Source organism: Echeneis naucrates, chromosome 10 (genome assembly GCF_900963305.1).
Source record: "Echeneis naucrates chromosome 10, fEcheNa1.1, whole genome shotgun sequence".
Lineage (NCBI taxonomy): Eukaryota > Metazoa > Chordata > Actinopteri > Carangiformes > Echeneidae > Echeneis > Echeneis naucrates.
The window spans coordinates 18217291-18242351 of NC_042520.1; the positions used below are offsets into that span (position 1 = coordinate 18217291).

The 25061-nt window shown below is 41.6% G+C and overlaps 1 protein-coding gene across 1 annotated transcript in view; it reads left to right on the forward strand.

Moving 5' to 3' along the window:
* The window catches only part of tenm1 (teneurin transmembrane protein 1), a 160633-nt gene that overhangs the window by 133148 nt on the left and 2424 nt on the right, over positions 1-25061 (forward strand). The window contains exons 22-36 of the mRNA XM_029512069.1: positions 3419-3573; positions 5815-5898; positions 6740-6934; positions 10575-10662; positions 12255-12451; positions 13615-13928; positions 14500-14672; positions 16195-16439; positions 17154-17447; positions 18585-18829; positions 19620-19762; positions 21518-21729; positions 22261-22562; positions 23067-23773; positions 24486-24628. Coding sequence (XP_029367929.1) covers positions 3419-3573; positions 5815-5898; positions 6740-6934; positions 10575-10662; positions 12255-12451; positions 13615-13928; positions 14500-14672; positions 16195-16439; positions 17154-17447; positions 18585-18829; positions 19620-19762; positions 21518-21729; positions 22261-22562; positions 23067-23773; positions 24486-24628 — 3497 coding nt within the window. The remainder of the gene's footprint in view (positions 1-3418; positions 3574-5814; positions 5899-6739; positions 6935-10574; positions 10663-12254; positions 12452-13614; positions 13929-14499; positions 14673-16194; positions 16440-17153; positions 17448-18584; positions 18830-19619; positions 19763-21517; positions 21730-22260; positions 22563-23066; positions 23774-24485; positions 24629-25061) is intronic.

Sequence of the window (25061 nt, forward strand, 5' to 3'; positions counted from 1 at the left end):
CACTGATGCTCTGTAAGACCCCTCTCCAAGGCATTAATCAGATTGGATTGTGTTGTAATGCCACAGGAGGCCGTTATAACTGATATTCTTTTGACAAGGACAGAGAACAAAGAGATTGTTTGATTGAGAGTGATTGGCCTGTAATGGTTAATTGAAGCAATCCTTCATCATGTGCTTTTGTCTCATCACCACTTCTCTCCTCTTTCCCACCTCTTTTGGCACCGTCTGTCTTATTCTGTTTGGCTGCATTTGTCCCTGAATCTGAGCTGAATTTGAATGGCATTACTGTAGCATCCTCTCCTTCAGTCCTCTGTGAATTAGACTGAGTGTAATTCAGTCTAATTCACTTCCATTTTTTGATGATAAAAATCCAGTCTCAACTTCAGCTAAATGTCCATCTCCCTCTGGATTTAAGATTTATTATTCTTCCACTGGTAAGTCTGCCAACTTCTAAACATGACTATCAGAGTGCCAAGTCCTCCTGGGGAGAAACTTTGAGTTTGGACTGACTTTGAGTTTGCAGTGACTGAATTATACAATTGTTAAACTAGTGCACAGTGGAAGAGGAAATGCAGCCCTTGACAAGGAGCGTGGACTAATTTGCCACCTCTTCAACAAACAATACGAAATACACTTAAACAACACATAAACTACTGTGAATCATTAGAGCAATGCCAAGAAATAATAGAAATCACTTTTCATTGTTGTTCCTGTATGAAGATAAGTAAGTCAGTCAAGTCCTGTATTTACTTTTCATAATAGACTGGCAGCTATTTTGAAGAGGCTTGCGTGGGAACATGAGAAATGCATACTCCAAGGAAAACCATGGAAATAAATGGAAGTGGATAGAGGGATAGAAGAAAGACAAGAAATAAGAAGGGACCAAGTGGAGTAGGACAGAAATCAGTATTGAGAGTGAGTCCCTGCTGCCTCGATATGTCCTTGTGCAGGATTTATGAGCTCTAAGATCAGGGACAGGTTTAGGGTGCTTGAGGGGGGGCGATGGAGGAGAAAGTGAAAGGAAAGCAGGAAGGATATGAGGCTGGCGCTACAGCAGGCAGAACGTGCTGAATTTCAGACCTAAGTAGGCTCAGACTGCGCTGTGGGTTGAGACATCCCTCCTGCATAATGCCAGGTGACAGGAGGAGAAATGGCAAGGCCGAGAGGAACAGTAGAAAGAATAAAAAATGGGGTGAACAGAAGGAGACAGAGTCCAGACATTACTTGGGGGTCAGAGGCCACTGATTGGATTAGCACTTGAAAGAGCAAGAGAGTGCTGCAACAGAAAGAAAGCAAAGGACAAAAATAAAGAGAAAAAAACAGGTAGAAGGGGAAGAGTGAGCAAAAAGGAAGCACAAGAAGATCAAGTTAGGAGGCAGGGAGAGCGAAGGTAAACTGAGGGGGTGCTGGTGAGGTGGGGCTGAGGCTGCGTGGGTGGTGTAATCTGTCTGTGTCAGAGGGATGATGAAGGGGCCAGGAGGGAGAGCTCTGCAGTTCACCTTCTGGCCTCTGGAGGAAATACACTGACCCTGGCCCTCCCCCTGCCCATCTCTCCTCTCCACCTGCACGATTTATGACTCTCAGGGTTGATCCAGGGTTGCTCCCTGTGAGGTCATTTGTGAATCTAGTTGTGGTGTGTGGCTGTGTGCTGTGTTTGCATGTTTGTCTTGAAGCGTGTGTGTACATATATTGAATGAAACCACCTGGAAAGAAAGCCATTGTACGTCAAGGAAGATGAGATTTTAGTGCCGCCTGGGGAAAAGAGCAGTAGTGATCTCTAGCCATGGGCTCACAGGGTTAGCACTGATGTATCCCCACATAATCCACAATGAGACGGACAGAATGAGCCAAAAATCAAGGGAAATGAGACAAGATGACCGAATGAGGGAAGAGTAGTTGGAGCTGTATCTTGTCCACTTTTATTATTATGCTGGAACTGCTGCATGGTCAGATCTCTCTTTGAATCTTTTTCCAGGTTCCCTCTTTCTCAAATGCGTGTAGTGCTGCCAACATGGCTGGACTTGCTTAATCTTGAATTAAAATTTGGCTGGTTCCAGCTTCCCGTGTGCGTTCTTCTGTTTTTTAATATGAATTACAGCTTTAGATTATGAACCATTGGTTGAACAGAAACAATAAATTTTAAAATCTTATGTTGTGCTCTGGTTATCTTTTGCTTTTTTTCCCCCTGTTATTTTTGTCTTTGTCTTAATTCATCTCATTATTATCTTTAATATTTTGGTCCAATGTCTCCAGTCAAATCAATCTGTTCTCCAGGTGCAGCAGACAGCAGTTTTCAAAAGCTATTATTATTATTATTATTGCTAATTATCCACCTGCAGGCCACCTTTAGAGAACCACAGTTTAGCCAACTAAGTAAGGATCTCCCTAGTGACCACACTATACCATTTAGCAGGTAAGGAGCCAGATATTGTATTTCCCTAAGCAGTAGATGGTGTGCAAAACATATTGTGCATAGATTTCCATTGTGACAGTAATGCATTGCAACATTTGTTTTATGATAGAAGAGGGCTCTCTCTCCATTAAGTCCTTCAAGGCATGCTTGAGATAAACTTGCCATGACTCAAAGTTATGCCACATATGAAATGCAATTTAAATGGCACAATCATGAGCCTCTTGTACTGGAGTTGGCAGACAGGCATACTGAAATATGGCTTATTTTCACAAGTGAGTGCAATCAAGAAGAATTGGCGGCATGTGGTATGAGAGGTGAGGGTTGAGTCATGGAATATTATTGCTGATAAGTTGAGTCAAAGGGCTATTCTTTGTAAGGTGATAAGAGAGGGATGAAGGTCGCTCCTCATCCATAACAGTCTGCTCCGGCTGCTCATACCTGGGTTTACCTTTCTCCTTGTCCACCCACTTGCTATCTTGTCCAGACCTCAACTACAAGAAGAGTTCCAGTGTATGCTTTTAATGGCAAAACGTGTTCACATGTGCTGTGCAAATACAGGCAAGCACATGCATACATGCACATCAGTGGGTCCCCCTTTACAATCCACATTTAAACAAGATTCAAATGTCAAAAGTTCACTGCGGCACCCTGCTCACATCTAATGTGACAAATAACTTCTTCCTCCAGTTGCATTGTTCTAATCCCTTTAGTGGGCTCTGGAATGGAAATATAATTACATTTCTGTGGTGCAGTGCCTTTGATAAGACAGCCGCTTGCTGAGCTGAATGTCTAACTGAGTTGGATGCCTTGCCGAAGCCCTCTCCTCTCTCCACTTTACTTCTCTCCCTTACTCACTCCTCCTTGCCTCTTCTCTCTTCTCTCTCACACTCTCATTCAAGATTTTTCCCCCCTTTTCCCTTTCTGTTTTCTCACCCCTGCTCACTCCCTCTGTTATCTCCAAAAGCTCATTCTGCCTTTCTCTCTCTTTCTCTCTCACCCACCCAGGTATTGCGGTGGATAAAAGAGGTGTTGTCTACTTTGTTGATGGCACCACCATTCAGAAGATTAATGAAAGGGGTTTGCTCTCCACTGTGATTGGCTCCAATGGACTGATGTCGACGCAGCCACTCAGCTGTGATGCACGAATGGACATCAGCCAGGTAAGAATGCGGTTACATGGAGGAATGGAGTTACACGTTGGGTATAACTCTACAGCCACATGTTTTGCTCTGCATTAGGTTTTGCTGCAGCTCAATGTTGCTTAAATTGTCTTCAGAAAACAATGTGCTATCTTCACAAAGAGAATAATTAAGAGACAGGTAACAAAAATTGTTTGTTGTTAGCTTGTGATTGTTGTGTCAATCTAAATTGCCTAGCATCTTCTAAAGAAGCTCTTAATGACTTCTGAAAACTGTGTGTCAGTGTGTGTGTGTGTGTGTGTTTAAGAGAGAAAGAGAGAGAGAGAGAAGACCAAAGTCAGCCACTGTACAGATTTGATCAGCAAGCCTTCACATCAAGCTGCTGAATTATCAGGCCTATTAGAGCAGAGGGTAAATTATAGATGAACTCCTGGCTCTGTACAAGGATTCCTGCCCACACAGAGGGATGTGAGCACACGTGTATCTGTGAGTACATTAATGCTGATAGACATGTTCAGCCAAGGTAAACTCCCAATGGTGCTCCTGTATGTCTGTGAAGGGGCGATGTTACTCCAGCAGTCATCTCTCATCCACAGGCCGATTGAATACATTCATGTCCATATCTATCAGTGTTCATACCAAAATAGTGGCTGAGTAGGTGGGACCTAGTTAGCTTTGTCCACTAACTTTGACAATAATCATCACACGACATTATTACACTGCAGCTAGCTTGTGTTGACGTTGGTGTCTCTCTTTCATTTCAACGTGCCAATGGCAAACTCCCAGACTGCCACCGCAGCCCTCTGCACATTATCCTATGATTCGAAACACGACACAGAGTAACTGACATATGGTGCCATGAAGTAACATACACAGTGCTCAAATCACAGATGGTGCTCATCAACAGCCAAAAACATCGTTCAGTTGATTAATGGCCTCTGTGGGCACTGTAAATAAAATGCCATTCTGAACTATTTTTAATGGCCACCAGTGATTGTACTAAATATGATTTGCTCAAATGGTGTAGCTCAGCCTGCGACACAGGGGATTTTTCACCAACCTGGCCTGCCGCCCGACTTACATAGTGGACCCTGATTCCTCTCCCTGCAGGTGGAGGACCTACAAGGTAGAAATAAAGATGGATAAAAATGCTCATTCACAGCAAAATGATTCAGATGATGTGGTCTGGGCAATGGTTAGGAAATTACAATGCATCCTAGGAGCCTCCATCTGAGGACTTCTGGGTATGTCCACCTGATACTGTAGGAGCTTGCAGATCCAAAAAATGCTGGGGAGATTACATATCTTAAGTCAAATTTTATTATCCAACAAGGGGCAATTTGCTGCTGTGCTTTTAAAATGAAGACAAATTCAGTGACAAAAACACATAAACATAGCCAGGGAACACCGGGGATTCCCCAGGAGTAGCTGCTAATAATGCTGGGGGGACGAATATTAATGGGCCCTGACCCCAACTCAGACTATGAATTTAAATCAATGAAGAAAATGTTTTACAAGACCAACTAAGTATGAAATCAAAAGCCAGCTTATATGTACTTCTCTTGGCTGAAATTAATTTCAGTATCATTTTGACTTTTATTTCAGCAGGGCCTGCTCAACTTAACTTGTAAAAGTGATCATTTGGCATTACTTCAAAGTTCAATATCATAAGCTGGAGAGATTTGATGTGTGTCCTCTTTGTCTAAGGGTAAGTCCCACTTGATGAATCTCTCTGCCTCTTCGAATGTGATTTCAAAGCGAACCCTCTTCTCTCTCATTTGACAGAGCCTATAATTGGACATGTCAGTGGCAATTTAACATGATCCATTTATTTACCAATCCATCCTCAGAGTCATCAATCACTTCTCTGATCTCTCAGACGCGCTGCGGTTTTCCTAGCAGGTGGAGCGCCCGGTTTGAGCGTTGGTGTGTGTGATGGGTAGATGGTGATGTGGGTGGCCATGCGTTGGAGTAGGTTTGTCTATCGCTGACCCCTGCAGTGTTCGCAGGCAGGTTGTGCTATTTCAGCAGGCGGCGATCACGGTTATTGGCTGACATTTGAAACAGCGCCGAGGCGAGCCAGTGTGAGTCCTGAATAAACACAGGGAAGGCTCCCTGCCCGCTACTGACCTTTGCATGAGCAGGGAGGGTCAGGAGGCCTAATGCTATGTTATTAAGGAGATATTATTTGTATCGGCTGTAACTGGCTCATGTGGGCAATTGCCACCAAGGCTTTATGTTCTTTTGTTCTCATTTCTACAGGTTCGTCTGGAGTGGCCAACAGACCTGGCCATTAACCCACTGGACAACTCCCTCTACATCCTGGACAACAACATTGTCCTGCAGGTAAAGAAACATTCCTAAACAAATAAATTATATTTTTCAAACTTTTGCTTTTTTGACAGACAAGGACACTACATATAATGGAGAAAGAATAAGTAGTAAGATTTTATTTGCAAATAACACTTCTGTCACTTTAGGCACATTAATATCGACTGTAGCTGCTAAAAACTGTGAGGAAAGGAGCACCTTGTTCAGAAAATAACTGCTATTCACTCAGCTTTTGCTTTGCTGACTTGTTTTATAATTCGTACCACAAGTTGAAACCTCTGTAATCTCACCAATGGTACAGGATATTGAATCGAGAATTTTATTTTATTCTCCCTTGTTTGGTGTATTTTATATTTTATATTAAAGCTCCCACTTTATGATGGAAATTGATTCCAGTCTGGGTGCTATCTAATTTTGGCCTATGCTTTATGTAGCTGTGAATTATTTATTTCCTTTTTGATTTGTTATTCATTTTAATTTCTTTACCCCTGCATTTTTTATTTACTAATTGTATTTATTTATTTATTTTTTAATCAGTATCGTCCCTTAGTCAACTATTTGTGTTTAACATAAAACTGTGTCAGGAAACAAAATTCCTGCGGCTGTATTGTAAAACTTCTGACAACCAATAAAAATCCTAAATTAAACAGAACAAAATTTGTTTCATAAAATGAACAAAGCACCTGTCTGAGTGCACATTTTGAGAAAATTAATGAATCATTAGATGAGTCTCATACACTGGATCAACAAAGCTGTATTGTCGGAGGCTGGTTGTCTATAACAAAATACGCTTTCAAACCTGTTTATACGCTGTCTCTTTTTTACATGGCTAATCCATGATAGTGTGTTCCTTTAGGTGTCAGAAAGTCTCCAGGTGCGTATCGTAGCAGGACGCCCCATACATTGCCAGGTTCCGGGGATTGACCACCACCTGGTGAGCCGGGCAGCAGTGCGCGCCACCCTGGAGGCGGCCAAGGCCATCGCCCTGTCCCACTTGGGCACACTATTTATTGCAGAGACTGATGAGCGCCGCATCAACCGCATCCAGCAGGTCACTAAAAATACCACACGCACACAGACACTGTAACTCCTTTCAGCTTATTTTTAGCTAGAGATGCTCTGATTGCATTTTGTAGGGCAGCATTGATGGATTTAGTGCCATTTAAAATCAAATGGTTTGATACTAAACATCCTCCACAGAAGGGTCTCACATAAGAAACCCTTAAAACCACGACTTTGCTCATGTTGGTATTGTGTAGGCATGTATTAACTAGATGATGAGCAGAGCCTGGTGTCCATCAGACAGTGTTTTGAAGCTGCCCAAAAAATTAAAATTTTGTCTTATCAGAGAAGAAAATTATTTTCCTTTAAATGTTTTCAACTTAGCTGCAGGCAAGATGTCATACGCCCTTCGTTCAGGTTTGCTTCCTTCTTGCTGTAGCAGCTGAAATGATGGAGAGCTGCTGAGATGCCCTTCTCCTTACGAGGTTCTTCCATCTCTGCAGAGGACTATCTGAAGCTCAGTTAGAGTGAGAGTTGGAGCTCTTCAGCACCTCCCTGACCCAGGCCCTGCCTATCCAATTACTCAGTTTGGTTGGCTGGACCACTCTGGGAACAGTCACTTCATCAGAATTGTTGAGACCAATGTGCTTCTGGGAACACCCAAAGCTTTAGAAAAAGGTTTTATACTGTTGCCCTGAGAGAGTTCTTTGGACTTCATGGCTTTGTTTTTGTCCTGACGTGCAGTGTGAAATGTGGGACCTTATATAAACAGGTGTTTGCCTTTCTAAACTGCATCCAATCAATTCAGTCTGACACAGGTGGGCTCCAGTCTACTTCTTTTAATTTTGGATGCACAGCAAAGCGTTGGAATACTTTTTCAAATTAGCAATTTCTGTTTTTGATTTTTAATAAATTTGCACCGTTTTATAAAAACACATTTTCACTCTGACTTTATGAGTTATTGATCGTTGAGTGATGGAAAAAAAATGGTAATTTTGTCAATTCGAAATTAAATCTACAACACAATAAAATGTTTCAAAGAATGACAAAAGGTCTGAAAAGTTTCTGAAGTGCAAAACTCTGATGCATCAAAAGGATAACTTAAAAGTCTGTTTTGGGGGAAAAAAAATCACTTTTTTTGTTCGTTAGCTCCATTAGCTAGCAGCATGTTCTGACAATCCGCGGCATTTGGCCATCAGCCCCACAAAGACGCAGCCTGCTTGATTCAATCAATAGTCCTTTTGTGGTCAATATCACGCTGAGCCCATGTGGAGGCAGACAGGAACATGAAATGCTTCACATGCTTTTTGATGGAGACCAGGCAGCCATGTTGGATAAAGCAAGGAAAATAATAAAAAAAAAAAATATGTATTTGTCACACAGATTTTGTGTTTGATTTTTCTGGGAGTGTATTTTTCAACCAGCTAAGAGTCCCTCACACAGAAAGTCAAACCTGAAGTAAAAATTCCTTCTGCTAGAGAGTAGAACTTTAGTTATTTATGAAAGTTCCCACACACACTCAGAGCAGCAAGTGGAGTCGACGTTGAGAGTGAATGAAATCACTCTGTGACACTGAACCATAAAATAAAATTAATGATGATGTGTTCCATATTTTCTGAGCACTTTCTGCCATCGCCAAGCTAAAAAGAAAATTGGCAGGCTCACACAGATACAATGTGATGTAGAAGAAACCAAATAAAATACACAACTGTGTGTCATTTGTAAGACACACTACCTGTGCACATGTAAAGACTGACAGTATAATATTAAAAATGTTAAAAAAAAAAAAAAATTAAATTAGACATAAATGAGCCACTACATTTCACTTTAAATAGCTGACACCAGCATTATGTCGGACTGTTTAGCCAGCAGCTGTCTTCCCAGTGTTATTATTTAGTTCTACTAAAGAAGACCGTGCCATGGTTGCAGTAAGATACCAGCATTGCTTTGGCACAGCTGATGGTCTTTTCTCGTAGTCTGGGCATGTCTGCCTGCCAAGCACAGAACATTTGCACACAGCAAAAAGTGCCACACATGACTAATCAATTTATATAACCAGTAATTTCAATCTTGTATGAACAAATGAATTGAATATGCAAAGCACTGGGGTTTTGAGGTGCATCAAAATCAAAGCCATTACAAGCCAAATTAGCTCTGGTGTGGCTGTGTGTTTGTTTTCAGTGAAGAGCAAACTGGAATGTTATAAAAAGACTTAGATTCTGTCAAAGATCTCACTCCTCGCTCCTTTTTACTCACCACTGTGGTCATTTTGAATCAAAAAACTCTGCAGCTCTCCTTAATCTTGGAGGACACACAGTATGATTTATTTCTGAGGTCAAGACCACTGATGAAATGAATTCACACCCGACGCCCCGAACCATAGGAACAAACGTGCATCTCTTTAAAATTTCTGGCCAGTCAAAACAAATTCCTTCATCTGAGGAGAAAATACAGAGAGGGATAGTTCGCCATTTGCTGAGAGACCAGGAAGAGGTCTCACCCCACTCTCATCTGTATGTCAAACATGAAGCTATAGCCCAAAGCTGGTTAACTTAGCATAACGCAAAGCCTGTGAATGGGGAACCAGCCTGGCTCCTCCATGGCAGATATTTAAATAGCCAAGTACTTTAGATGAAATGAAAAATATATACAGCTCCATTTCTTATGCCCTGTCCCCACACACAGACAGATGACAGGGTGGGTGAAGGGATGGATCACATAACCTTTGTGGAATTTTTTGACGGTCTACCAGCTCACTGATGTGATAGGGCTTTTCACAATTTCCACTCCGACTGACAGATTTGTTGTCAATGTCTTTGTGAGAGGGGCAGGGCAAGGAGGCGCTGAATTAATCAATCCACTCCAACAAGCACCACGATAGAAGACAGCGTAAGGGATGACACATTTGAATCAACATTTAATATGTAGTTGTCCGTGTTGTTATTGTAGTGGCCTGCCACAAACAAATCAATGTAAGGGAAACACTGATAAATACACGAGGGTGGTATCAATCTCCTCTTAATTTAGGTTAATTACTTCTTAAGCACACAGCAAATAAAGTTTCCATAATAAAGAGATAATTAAGTTGATAGAAAAAACATCTAAATCAATTATATTATCCGCAACTAGCTTCCAACAATGCATGCATCTTTGGGGGCCAGTTAAAAGGCATCACTCTTCTAAGATTAATTCAAATCCAGTTGTTAGTGTTGCAGTTTTTACCTTTACTTGCAACACCCCCACCCCTGTTTGAAGAACTGGATATCATGTCACGAGGAGTCAGCCAGTCAACAAATCCCCATTTAGGTCAAACAATTACTGCCCTCACACAATGAATGCGCATTCCTTTGTTTTTGCCACAATTACAAGAAATGGCAGCTTAGATATCATCAGACGAATGTTTTTTGGGGGGATTGAACCCACAGTGAATAAGCACACAGCCAAACGCATTGTGGCTTTCTTTTCTATTCTATTTTCTATTTTCTATTCTCATAACATTTATCTGAATTTTCAGCGCAGGTTTTTATGAAATGTCCTCATTATCTTATATCATCAGGAGATTAGCTGTAACAAAGGATGTTGTTGGACATTATCTTCTCTTCAACAAAGATCTTTTGTAGCTTTGTTTCATGTGCTTTTTTGTTTTTTTGTTTTTTATATTTGTTTGCTTGTTTTTGAACACTCTACAGGTGTCAACCAATGGTGAGATATCTGTTATCTCTGGAGCCCCCACTGACTGTGACTGTAAGATAGACCCCAACTGTGACTGCTTCTCCGGTGGGTCATCTGGCAGGATACACGCACACGCACTCGTGCACACGCTTGTTTTATGAGTACATGATTAAGTAATTTGAGCGTATTAGATTAAGTCTAATATGATTACAATCCTTAAAACAACATCTAACAACGCTGAAATACAATTTCAGATCATATCACACTTGATCTGGCACAGGCGTATGTTTGAATTAAACAGAAACAGGAAGATTTTAAAAGCTTTGACACAACTTGAAATAGCCAATGTGTTTTTTATTGAGTGATTAAATCTTGCAGCCTGTGTGTCCCTACTGGCCAATGACTTTATTATCAAAACTTCAGAACTTTTCTCTGTCTGTCTCCTGCATGTTTCCTCCTCCTCTCAATCCGTCTGAATTATTTTAGTCAGATGGAGTTTTAATATCGAAGCAGGTCTGTGTAGACCTGATGAAAAAAAAAAAAGTAGAATAATGACATTTAAATCATGACAGTGTGCAGGAAAAGAATTGCCATCTCTAATGTCAAAGCAGAAGAGAAAGTGAATGTAATTTGACATTGTCAATATATGTGTGTTAGCTATGCAGAAAGTGTACAAGGGTCTGTGGGGGTGATATATTTGTATTTGTATTCATAAGTAAGCTCCTTCTTCGCAGAAACTTCCAGCAGTATGAACCAGCTCGAAAGAAACCTTTCAAATCCTTTCAAATTACATCTGGCATAAGAAAAGGCTCTCATTGAGCTGCTGAAGGTTTTAACCAGTTGGTGTATCATGGAAGGGCACCTGAAATGTAATAAAGGGAAATGGGAGAGGACCAAACAAATAAGCAGATGTTCTTTTGACAGTTAGGCCATGCTTTCATTGTAAGTGTCAGAGGAGGTGATTTTATCATTTAATTCTGCTCATAATAAATCAGTCTCTTTTCTATTCAAAATGGAGGGAAGTGTCTCTCCCATGACACAAGCCAATGGGCTGTAACCATCCTTATTTCTTGGGTTGTACTTTGCATATTTTCAATCATGTCTTGCTGTTAACAGATGATGACTCTCTTCAGATGCTTTCCGTTTCCATCCCTTCACCATAAACACTCGTGCTTTGAGCATGCACGCAGATGGGACCACACAGCCACAAATGGAAACAGACATGAGCAGGCACACGCGCATAAAACATACTCACACATGTGTAATGTGCATGCTGTTGAGAGATAAACTGCCACCCTGCTGTCTGCACAGGCCTATCAGAGGCCCTGGGCCTACTGCTGACAGCATCCAAAGGGCTTCACCTGGCTATTATCCTGCAGTGCTACCAAAGACATCCGAATGCATTCATTCACTCGCTATCACCGTCTGATAAGGCTGAGGTCACTATCAAGGTGCTCATATCCACTCCTTTGGGAAGCTACGGTATCCCAACAAGTCCAAGTCCTGGACTATACTGATAAGCAGCACCATGGGATCTTCATATTTTGTAAAGCTTGTGCGCTGGTTGTGACTTTTCTCTTTCTCTAAAGACTGATTTGTATATCACAGCTTATTTTTATCTCGGGTGTTTTCACTTGTGCTACTTTCTTTCTAAAGGGTTTGTCCCCATTGAAATTATGCCTTCTCGTGATTATTAGGAGATGGAGGATACGCCCGTGATGCCCGTCTCAAAGCCCCATCTTCTTTGGCTGTGGCCCCCAATGGAACCCTGTATATTGCTGATCTGGGCAACATCCGGATTAGAGCCGTAAGCCCCAACCAGCCTCAGCCTAGTCCAGCTGGACTGGTGGAGATCAGCTCCCCACTAGACCAGGAGCTCTATCTCTTCAGTCAGGTACAAAATATATAAGCTCTGTGTATGGAATGTGTATGTGCATGAAATATTAAGTATTAAAACATTAAGTACAAGCTTATGGTCATAAAGAGGGTAAAACCTCTTTCGTGGTGTGAGAGTACCATTGTGCGGTGGCCGGGAGGTGCAAACCAACATTACCAAAATCTGAAACACTTTTACAAAGCTTGTGACTAATTGGCACTTTGCAAAACAAATTAACAAATCGCAAAACACTTTCACACTTTTGTCTCGGGACTTGTAATTTGGTTAGGGTCAGGGTTAGGGTGGCCGTATCATTGTTGTCACTGTGTACTTGTACTGTGTACTTAATTTAGTGTAACTGTGTGGAGTTTACAAAAAGTGACATGTTATGACTGTTATTTAAATTAAAATCAGTTGAATGAGGCAAACTAGTTCTCAGGTACAGATTGTTTGTCAACAGATTTTTTTTTTTTTTTTAAATACTGGGGCACCAAAAGAAATTGCAGTTAATTTTAATATATTATTTAAAATACCATCACTTACATAGTTGATTTGTTTTGAAGGTTGAGACTTTCTTCACCCTGTATCCTGAGCCTGAAAATAATAAAAAAATTACTGATCAGTAACGCTTTTGATTTCACTTGCTACATTGGTCTTTTTTGAAAGATAACTTTTTGAAGGAGTCAGTGTGAGTACAAAAGATGCTTAGTCAAAATGAGGGAGGCACAAACATGACAGAGATGTTTTATTTAGTTAGCATGTTCTAGAGAATAGAAGGCTTTTAGAACTAGCTTATGAATGAAAAACACTTTTAAGCCATAGCCAAATGTCTGAACCAATGCTGAGTCTCCAACTGCTGCAGTGATATGAGGATCCTAAAATGCTTTGCACAGTCGGAATCAAGAGACTTAGACCTTTCGAGTCATGTATAATTTGTAAAGGTTGTGTGAGGACTGAGTCCAGCACAGACCAAAGCACACCTATAATGGCAGTAACAAATCCAAAGCGTCCCCAATGTGGGAAGCTGTTTAAAGTTTTAAAGACTTTAATAAATCACTAGTTTCAAGCTATCATGTACTTACTAAAAATGTAGGGAAACACTTTGTGCACCAACTTAGTGATGGATTTATAAATATCGGCTGCAAAAACTTCTGATCATGTTCTCTCCCTACCTTTGACAGAACGGTTCCCACATGTACACCAAACACCTGATCACCGGCCACTACCTGTACAACTTCTCCTACGGCACGGACGGTCAGCTGTCTGGGCTGACGTGTCGTGACGGCCACGGGCTCCAGGTGAGGAGAGATGCCCATGGAGTTCCCCTCTGGCTGGCGCTACCTGGCGGACAGGTGTACTGGCTGTCCCTTAGCAACAGTGGAACGCTGAGAAAGGTGTCGGCCCAAGGCCATGACATTGCCCACATCACTTACCATGGCAACACAGGTCTCCTAGCAACCAAGAGTGACGAGAACAGTTGGACCACTGTTTATGAGTAAGTTTATAGTTGTTCCTGTTTATTGTATTGTGTCTCTTTTCTTTCAATCAGTCTTCTTGTTTCCTTCTTTTCTTTCATTTATACTTCACTGCTTGACTGAATGTCTGCATCGGTTGTCATCGGTTTACGTGTATGTGTGAGTGTGAGGTCGAGATGTACGTGAGGAGTGTGACATGTGAGTGCCATCTGGTGGTAGCAACTGCATCCCCACTGCTGAGACTTGTGCTTTTATATATATATAAATCTTTTTAGTTTGTGCTAAAAGACATTTGTGCAGCACTTTGATCACACACATGTTTACATATAGTACAAAACCAAAGACGAATCCGTCTGAATTATTCACCACTGCCGGTCTGTCAAATTCCACAGCTGGGTAATTACACATATAAATCTTTGTTGACATTTGTGTTAGTGTTTGTGTATGAGAGTGAAAAACAGAGCGATAGTGTGCGTTTCCATGCTCATGTGTATTTATGTGCATGGTCGTGCTCATTTGTCCGAGAGCGGCAGTTATCTGTATGTGTGTCTTTGTGCTAGTACATCATCAGCTTTGTGTTTATTCTCCAAGGTACAACAGTGAGGGCCGTGTGACCAACATCACCCTCCCAACGGGGGAAGTGAGTGGTTTCCATGGCAACCTGGAGCGCTGGTCTCGGGTAGAGGTTGAGGTATCTAACCGTGAGAACTTCGTCACAAGCACCAATCTGTCTGCAAGTGACACTATCTACACATTCAGACAAGGTAGATCATCATTTTTTTTCTTTACTCAGGTGACGTATTCAGCTGTTGACATGCAGAAAAGATTACAGCCTAACTACTGTGCGTCTGTTGACTAACCCTAACCCTAACCCTTCACCACAAACATGGTGCAAGGTTGTTTATGACTCATCTGGGGGGACTAAAGGCTAACATCACGGGGGCACAGAGTTAAGGTTATAGTGATATTTAAACATTTATGACTGACAAACTGCAATAATCCGGTCAGGTCAGACTCTCTGATCCGGGGTATTCATGATTTCCTCCTTCACCAGCCACACTGAAGGTGCAGGAGATTTGTACCTTTAAAAGGGGATTTATTGGTTTTATAAATAATTCAAATGTGGGCTGAATGAACTGACCTCTTTGCATTGCCAGAATAATGGGCAAAAAAGTGCTTGACTCTTTTTTTCTTTTATTTACCAACGGAAAGACAGATCCGACTGACTTGCGAAATGTCTTAACGACTGCAGGAAAAAAAAAAATGGAAAAGAGGGCAGAGATGAGAAGTGGAGAAAATGAGAGCGGAGTGGAGAAGCCGCTCATGGGAGCAGTTTCTTCTCATGTCATCCCTTTAATTGCTTTCTAGCAGTTGTCACAATGACAGGACTGCAGGGAGAGAAAAGCTGGCCCAACACACATAAATACACTCTCATGCACACAGACGTGCACACTGCTACAATATGACAGAGCTGCCAGGGAAAAGTTGAAATGACCCCTTATTTTAGAGTGTGCCCCCCCCCACCCCCCCACAAATTCACTGTCTTCTCCTGCCTCTGAGGCAACAATAACCATATGTATAGAGCACTGTTTTATAGTCATGGAAGGAATAGAGGCTACTATTATTGAGTGTGTTAAGTTTTATGATGAAAGCATAGGATTGTGATTACTTTTGCAATTAAAAAATGTTTTACAAGCAGTAAAGGGATGATAAACTGACAATGGCACGTGTAAGTTCTGTATGAATCCTTACTCTGAGAGATGTAGAAATGAGAAAACAGTTTCTGAGAAACCATTGCAATGTGTGAAAACCTGTTAGAGCCAAGCAACACCCCCACCCTTTACGACATGCTCCTTCTTCCTTTCATTGCTCTCTCTTTCTGTCTGTCCATATGTTTCTCTCTTTCTCATCCTTCTCCATTCTCTCCCTCAATAGTTTGCGTTTTTTTCCAAAAATACAATAGCAGATACAGTGCAGTGCCAGTGTTGCAGAGAAAATGAAAAATAACCTCATTCAGTTCAGAGATTTAAGCAGTTAATTCAAACAACAACAACAAAAAAAAGCATACAAAGGCCAGACATGTATTCATTGGATTCATGTAGTCTACTTCTCTCACAGATTTTTTTTTCCCCCCAAGGTGCTATTTGAGAGACAGTGACTGATGTTTTTTCACACTTTTTTCATTTGTTGTTGCATATTTGCATATCTGTGCGCTCGTGTGGTTTTGTGTGCCTTGCTGTTTGCTCTCTGTATGTCTGTGACCTGCGATGTATGATCGACCCCCAGATCATGCTCAGAGCTCATACAGAGTGAGCCCTGACGGTTCATTCCTTGTGTCGCTGGCAAGTGGGATGGAACTGTCACTCAGCACGGAGCCCCTCCTCCTGGGAAGCACTGGCGGAGGAGTCAGTCCCACAGCCAGTCGCTGTAACATCAGCCTGCCAGGAGACCACGCCCCCAGCTTGATAGAGTGGAGGCAGAGGAAGGAGCAGAGCAAGACTAACTACAGCACTTACGAACGCAGGCTGAGGGTAAAGCGCTCAGACATTTTCTCCACTGAACACAGATAATATAGAAAATTCAGTCCCCTAAATTGAATACTACACAAACCCAGTATACCTCAGCATCAGAATACGCAATGTAAGCAGAAAAACCCCCAATAACCGGCTAAAAATCATGAAAACCTGTGTGAATAGGTCACACCAAATCTGAGAAACATGCTGTGTCAGGCCAAAGTTGTGCAGTCTGACCTTTAAAGATATACATACATATATATACAAAGTGACACAGAAACACTTCCTCGTGCAACGTGCAACATCCTTTTTTGTGAATCTGAACATTTTTTGCGAGTTTGAATGATGCAACAGCATGCTGGGTGTTTTGAGTGATGTATGACGTCACTGGTAGCTGTACTTTCCGCAGATGACACACTGATTGCAACACCTCCTTTCTTTTTCCTTTGCACCGAGCATCTACCACACAAACAAAAGTATTTTATTGAATGTCTACTAATTAATTAGCAATCCCCAGTAGTTGTTCACCAGCCACTTTACTGTTTTTATGCAGACCTGGCCTGCTCTAAATGTCACGATCTATTTATCCGAACTAATGAAAACTCTTTCAGTCCCAGACATGCCTCGCGATTTAAATATGCATGTCTGTGGCTTTATTTAGATTTGATGGTGATTAGAAAGTACTTTTAGTTTGTTTTACTCCCACTGGCTGACATCTCTATTTTTTTCCAGGCACACAACAGGAACCTGCTGTCTATAGACTTTGATCAGAGCACCAGAGTAGGGAAGATTTATGATGACCACAGGAAGTTTACCCTTCATATCCAGTATGACCTGCTGGGCCGCCCTGTGGTCTGGTCTCCCAGCAGCAAATACACTGAAGTAAATATCAGCTATTCAGGCGGAGGTCTCCTGTCGGCCATTCACCGTGGAGAATGGTCTGAACGGCTGGAGTATGAGAATGACAGGGTGGTGTCCAGAGCCTGGATCAATGGCAAGATCTGGAGCTACACATATGCAGACAGAGTAAGAGCTGCACTTGTGATGGCTGTTTTGACTGTGTCACGCTGAGAATTGTCTGATAGCATCGCTCCAGTTTCTTTCTTTCCTTTTTTTTGATCTTCGCTGTTTGAAAAAAATCAAACACATCAATATCTCTTTGTTAGCTGCATCACAGGTTATTGCAATTCAAAGAATCCAAAACAGTACAAGTTTATGTATCTCATATGTAGGGAAAAAATGTAAGACATTAAAGCACATTCGAATTGTTTGAATTATTGTCTTGCCAACTTTTTTTTTATGTTTTTCCTTCTGTCCATTTGCTAACCATGCTATGAGAATAATTTAGTGAGTGATAGATAGTGGTAGATACTCATGTCTGGAGTTAAAGGTTTTTCACTCTTTTCAAAGTTCTTAAATATCAAGACCTTATGAATCAATATGCTCTTATAGCTGTATGACTACAGGAGTATCACACAGCTTTAACAGTAAAAGCACAAAATATATTCATTTTATTTAATTCTTTATTTTGATGGATTACATAACAAAAAAAAGTTTCAAGGCTCTGTGGGTTGCTTTTCAGAGTGGTGAGAAGAAAAGAATGTAGCACTTTCCTGAAAGCAGATTTTACAGTAAATTCTCACTTTGTACAGAACATGTAATTGAAGTAAAAGGACTTAAACACACAAAGACAATTATATTCGTTTAAGTGTGTGACATGGCCAAAAGCCACCAGGCGTTGTAATTTCCGTACCTGGAATTAATTGAAATATTTAATGAAATTATATTCAGCCAGAAATATATTTAGTGTCAGGTTTTGATCTCAGAGTGAGTTTAAATGAGCTTATATTACAGAACCATCCAGAAATGAATTATATCGGCGTTTATTATTAATACATTAAAATTATACCTTGGTTACATTTTTTGCGCAACATTGTTTCACTTCAGCTCTCACTGTTCCATTAGCCACAGTATTGCAGACAGATTTTTAAATCTTTTTGAGAAAAATACAAGTGTAAAAAAAAAAAAAAAAAACTCTAGCAAAAACCAAGGTTACCTCCGCTCAACTTGGTTGGTGACAAATGGTTTTCACCAAATGGCACAGCAATATATCAGACAGAGAGAAAAGTAGCTCCGTAATCTAACACTGCTGTGTTCTTCCAGTCCATTATGCTGCTCCTGCATAGCCAGCGGCGCTATGTGTTTGAATACGACCAAACAGACCGTCTGGTTGCCGTAACGATGCCCAGCATGGTGAAGCACACCCTGCAGTCTCTCCTGTCCATTGGCTACTACAGGAACATCTACACCCCTCCTGACAGCCAAGCCTCGTTCATGCAGGACTACACACTGGATGGGCGTCTGATGAGGACTCAGTACCTGGGAACGGGGCGTAATGTCATCTACAGGTATGACAGTGACCACAGAAACAGTACAGGTGGTTTGATCATCTGATTTAGGAAGGCTCTGCAGTGTGGAGGCAATGACAGTACAAGAATGTCAACAATGGGCATATTCTGATGAATCCTAGAAGTATTACACATCCTGGCAGGAAAGTCAGGCATATAAAAACATAACACTGATTGGCTTGATGGAGGTGTTTTAATTAAAGGCTAATCTCAGATATCTAAAAGCCTTATTGGGATCAAGTGCAGATGACACCAACACATGCCTCACACACACACACACAGCTGTCCTTACAAATTACACTGATTGGGCTAATGGGAGAGACTGATTAAAGGTCAATTTTTTTTAATCATCATACTATGTCAAACGGCAATGATCGGATTTTGATGAAAGCTGGAGGACTGATTCGGGCACTGTTCTGGCATTTAACATTTTTAATACTCATTGGCTTGATGGGGACACTATAATAAACGGCCCATTTTCAAGATGTGAAAGGCCATAACTGCCAGAGCAGCCAGTCTGATTTGATTTGATGATGCAACTTGTTCCTTAATGGCCTGAGGTATCTTTGTTTTATTCATGAGGTAAAGCATGTTTACTTTTACTGAAGTTCAAAGTTATATATTACTATGTGTTTTTACCATTTTATTACACTCTTCAGACACAGACATCCCATTATTCATACATTCCAGTTGTTCTGTTTTTACAATTACAATACTTAATTGCTAATGGGTTTTTTTGTTTGCTTGTTTGTTTGTTTGGTTTTTTTTTTTTGTTTGGCTGTTTTTCAAGGTATACACCAGCAGCACGGCTCTCTGAGGTGGCTTATGATTCTACTCTGGTGACCTTCACTTATGACGAGGCCTCTGGCACCGTTAAGACCATTCATCTCACCCATAATGGCTTCATAAGCTCCATACGATACAGACAGACAGGTAAATATGCACATACACTTGACCAATATGCACGAAAGGGACTAACAGCCACAAATTTAAAATTTTGACAATGTAATGAATCATCTTTGACTAGTAATTTAAAAGTTATGAAACAACTCAAAATTCTGTACAGTGACCAGACTGCACCGTCATGAAAGTCTAGCCATTTCTCCAGTGATACAGCTTTGGAGTCTGATTTTGAGTCAGCCTTAGCGCAATTATATCTAAAGCTGAGACACACACGGCCGCAGTTAAAAGTGTCAATCAACCCAAGCAACTGTTCAACTGGAAGAGACTGTGGTCTACCACAGCAACATATTCGAGACCACCCCCTGGGCTCTGAGCTGTGCTATCTTCCCCCACCTCCACAACCATTCAGCCTGATCAAAGTAAATAAGTTAATGTATAAATTTAATATGCGGTTGACTATAGATGGTTAAACTGCAATGTGTTGCATGCCTGCATGTGAGCACTGCTTCACACACGTCTATGTGGGACAGGAAACCAACTGAAACCAAATAATGTGACAACTGTTCCAATTTTGAATCAGAAAATAATTTAGAAAAACAATGCAGATCATAAAGTCTGGTATTATCCAGTGAGGACATGGCCATCAGTGGCCTGCTGGAGCTGTTATATTAGGATGCCACCATTGTTAACACAGTTCACCAGCTCTCACAAGTTACATAATCTTTCCAGGTTGATCGAGAGCACGCTCATCTCTGCTGCTGGTTCAGATCACATGGCTTTGTGACTGGCTTGCTATGATCAGATGTCACTAATCTGTGATTAGCTGTGTGTGTGTGTGTGTGCGTGCGTGCGTGCGTGTGCGTGTGTGTTTATCGGTTTGCCCTCACAGTGAATAGAGTCTCACCTTCCATTAACTGATCTCATTTCAGCGGAACAAACGGAGCCTTGGAGAGAAGAGAGATAGTGATAATTGTCCCTTGAGAGGAAACAGGGAAAAGTAAGGGACTAGAGAGAGAAAAAGACAAAACAGGAATATAGCGAGGGAGAAAAAGGAACAGAAAAACAGAGGGAAAGATGACAGCTTGGGGAAGTGACAGCTAGAGAAGCGAGACGAACAGACTGCAGGTTCCCTAGGGCTGCAGGAAAGTCTCCACCACACTCTTCTCACTCCTTTTGCCATTTTCCCATTAGTGCAGGTTGAGAATCAACATTCCACAGAAAATATAAATAGAAAATGTAATGCTGATCCAGCTCTCTACAGTCTCCAAAACTAGACACTTTTTCATTTTAACTGCAATAAGAGCCATCTCAAATAGCATCATAATGGTGTTTCATTAGCAGGCCTTTTTCCGAACGGAAGATGAGCTTTAGTAGCTACCAGCGGAGGTGATGAATGATGTTGTTAACGTTGATGTTCTGACATTAAGGAGCACATTGGCCCATCATGGCTATTGTCTTTAGATTTCATTATCTCTCCATATTAAAGGTCACTACTGGAAATGCCATAGAGGTGGGGGAATAGTTAAGATTGAATGGATTGCGCTGTGTGTGTCTGTGTTAATGATGTTGAATTAGTCCTTGATTCGAATTAATTAGACAGGCCAGTAAGGGCAGTGTGATGCCCAACTGTGACTGCTGTGTGTGTGTGTGTGTGTGTGTGTATGTGTCTGAATTATGTGTATAGTCCACACACACACACACACACACACACACACACATACACTAATGCGTGTAATCCTAATATCAATTAATTTAATTTCTCACACACCTGACTCATCTACATAGGTCCTTTGACAAGCCGACAAATATTCCGCTTCAGCGAGGAGGGTTTGGTTAACGCCAGGTTTGACTACAGCTACAACAACTTCAGAGTGACGAGCATGCAGGCAGTCATCAATGAAACCCCACTGCCCATAGATCTCTACCGCTATGTCGACGTATCTGGACGGGTTGAGCAGTTCGGAAAGTTTAGTGTCATCTTCTATGACCTCAACCAGGTAGGTCCAGTGTTCAGAGTTGATGCATAACATGAAATGTTATGCCTCGACCTGCCTAGCCTTTGATCTTTGTGGCTTTAACAATGTTCGCACAAGTCTTGATTTTGTTTCCAGCCACAGCAGGCTGTCATTCTTTTTATGGTCTGAAGAGCAGACTGTCTGCTATTTATCAAACAGAGAAACAAAGATAGCAACAGTAGCTTTTCAAGTGTATTGTAGATACAGAGTGAAATATTTTTCTCACACATTGGCAGAGATCTTGGAAGAGCTAAAGTGAAAATTAATATTGACTTAAAATTTGTTTTGTGGCAAAACACAGACTTAAAATGAAATGTTGCTTCATGTCCCCTGGATGTGTCATCAACTTTATAAGGCATTAGTTTTAGTGCCATGCTTCTTTTGCTGAGCTCCAGTGGGAAAAAAATCTACATATACCACCATAGAGGCTGCACATTAAATGCTACATGAAGCACTTCAGGCTGATTCTTGGCGTATATGCTTGGCTAACCCATCTTGCCTGTGGTCCTCGAGGTCATCACCACCCATCTGATGAAGCACACCAAGGTGTTTAACTCTTACGGCCAGGTGGTAGAGGTCCAGTATGAGATCCTGAAATCCATCGCCTACTGGATGACCATCCAGTATGACTCAGCCGGGCGCACCACCACCTGTGACATCAGGGTTGGCGTGGACAGCAACGTAACCCGTTACACTTATGAGTACGATGCAGACAGCCAACTGCAGAGCGCCTCAGTCAACGAGCGGCCTCAGTGGCGCTACAGCTACGACCTTAACGGGAACATCAATCTGCTTAGCCATGGGACCAGTGCTAGGTGAGTCAGCAACTGCTGGCTTTACAATTTATCACAGGTAATGAGTCAAATTATGCATGTGTTACTATCCAGTGACTGGGCGTCAGGGCAACCTCTTTGGTAGAAATAGCTCACCCCATGTTGGATGGATTGTCATGAAATTATGATTGAGATTAAGTCTAATGTTGTCTGTCATGTTCTCCAATGGGTCAATTAAAATAGCTCAAATTATACATAGAAATAATAAAAAATATAATCAGGTCAAATTTTAAGACAGTTCAATTATTTGGTTTAGACCAAGCACTTATCAAACTAATGATACTCCTGTCAGCCTCAATTGTGCTTCATATCATCAAGTGCTAAAAAGCAAACATCATCATGCTAACACACTAAACTTAAATTGTGGATATAAATAAACTTCATACAGTACATGCTAACCATTAGCGTATTAGCATTATTATTGGTTTATTATTTTTATTGTTCAATAAATGCACAGTGTTACACACCTGTTTGGTCTGCTCCCAGGCTGACGCCACTGCGTTACGACCAAAGAGACCGCATCACACACCTTGGAGAGTTGCAGTACAGCGTAGATGACGATGGCTTTCTCCGCCAGCGAGCGAATGACCTCTTTGACTACAACTCCAACGGCCTTCTGACCCGCATCTTCAACCGAGTGACCAAGCGCACCGTGTGGTACCGCTATGACGGCCTAGGTCGGCGTGTGGCCACCAAGAGCAGCCAGGGCGAGCAGCTGCAGTTTTTTTACGCTGATCTGTCACACCCCACCAGGGTGAGCCACTTGTACAACCACAGCAGCAATTTGATCACATCCCTGTACTATGACCTCCAGGGCCATCTTATTGCCATGGAGCTGAGCAGTGGAGAAGAGTACTATGTGGCCTGTGACAGCGTGGGCAGCCCGAGGGCAGTTTTCTCTAGCAAGGGGCGATTGGTCAAAGAGATCCTCTATACCCCCTATGGAGAGGTCTACCAAGACACCAACCCTGACTTCCAGCTCGTCATTGGCTTTCATGGAGGCTTGTATGACCCTCTAACACGACTGGTACATCTGGGCAGGCGGGATTACGACACTCTAGCTGGCCGATGGACTTCGCCAAATAATGAACTATGGGGTGAGCTGGGCAAGGAACCAAAGCCGTTTAACTTGTACGCCTTCAAAAACAACTGCCCCGTTGGGAGAGTGGAGGAGGTGACACAGTTTACCACAGGTGAGATCCACACAAGCACACATTCACACATATGCGCATACAGTCATTTACTGTTCAACTACAACATCAAATCAAACTGACTGACACGCACCAGCTGCCACACTTAAAGCCCACGAGCAGATACAGGCATTTTTCTCTCAGCAGCACCTACTCCCACACAAACACACCTACACAAGAGACATCTGCCATAAAGAGCGAGTGAACAGTGCCCACAGTTAACCACAGGTGAGCTGTGATACAGAGAGAAAAGATGTGACAGACAGAGAATACTGGCAACAGATAGGACAGCCATGTCTGTGATCATCTTGTTTTTTTTAACACAGGCTGTTTTGTTCCTTCTGTCTGTCAAGAACATACTGTTTCCCCGAGAGACAAAATAGAAACTCAAGCAAGGGAAAGAGATGGAATAGGAGAGTAGGAGGATGAATATAGGATGTTGCCGGGGGCGTATGTCCTTTTTGGTTAATGGAACATTCATTTGGCCTGTCACGTTTTCCTGCAGCAGCATTGTTTATTACAGAAGTAATCTGTTTGTGAGAGGAACACCAGCCCACCTATCGCTGCTACATATTATCTCAAATATTGTGTGATTTCCAGTGCGAGGTGTTGTTTCCTTATGACTTTTTGTTTGCTTCACAGCATACGATTAATATTCTGACTTTGTCCCTCTGTGCGATTTTCTCCGTCCATGTGTTGTGTGTGTTTTTTGCAGACATCGGTAGCTGGCTGCAACTATTTGGTTTCCAGCTTCATAATGTTGTCCCAGGGTTTCCAAAGCCTGAAGTGGGCAGGATGGAGCAAACATATGAACTGATGAAGACACAGATGAAGATCCAGGACTGGGACTCCAGCAAGGTGAGCTTTTCATCACTAAAATGCGCAGTTAGCTGCTGTCATCTTTTTTCTCTTTCTTTAGAACACGTGCATATTTTTGATTTATTGTTTTTAATTTGATTGCGTAACTTATAGTTTGTAGTATCCGGCAGTGTGCTATCTTAGGAGGAGGCGTGTGTTATTAGTCATTAGTCATTTAGCTCGTTGGCAAAATGTTGTGGTAGAGGCTGAGCTTGAGCAAATGAGACTGTGTGTAATCTGACCATGACTGAGTGTTGAGAGGAGATGACTAATGTAATTTTGTTGAGTAGAAACAAATGATGAAAACTTTTTATGATGTTTATATTATTTAGCAAATGATTGTTGCCTTCATTTTTTTTATTAGTCCATGTCATTTTGTATTTTCAAAATTACTTATTTTTTAGTAGGGGTGTCCTAATATCAATTGTAAATT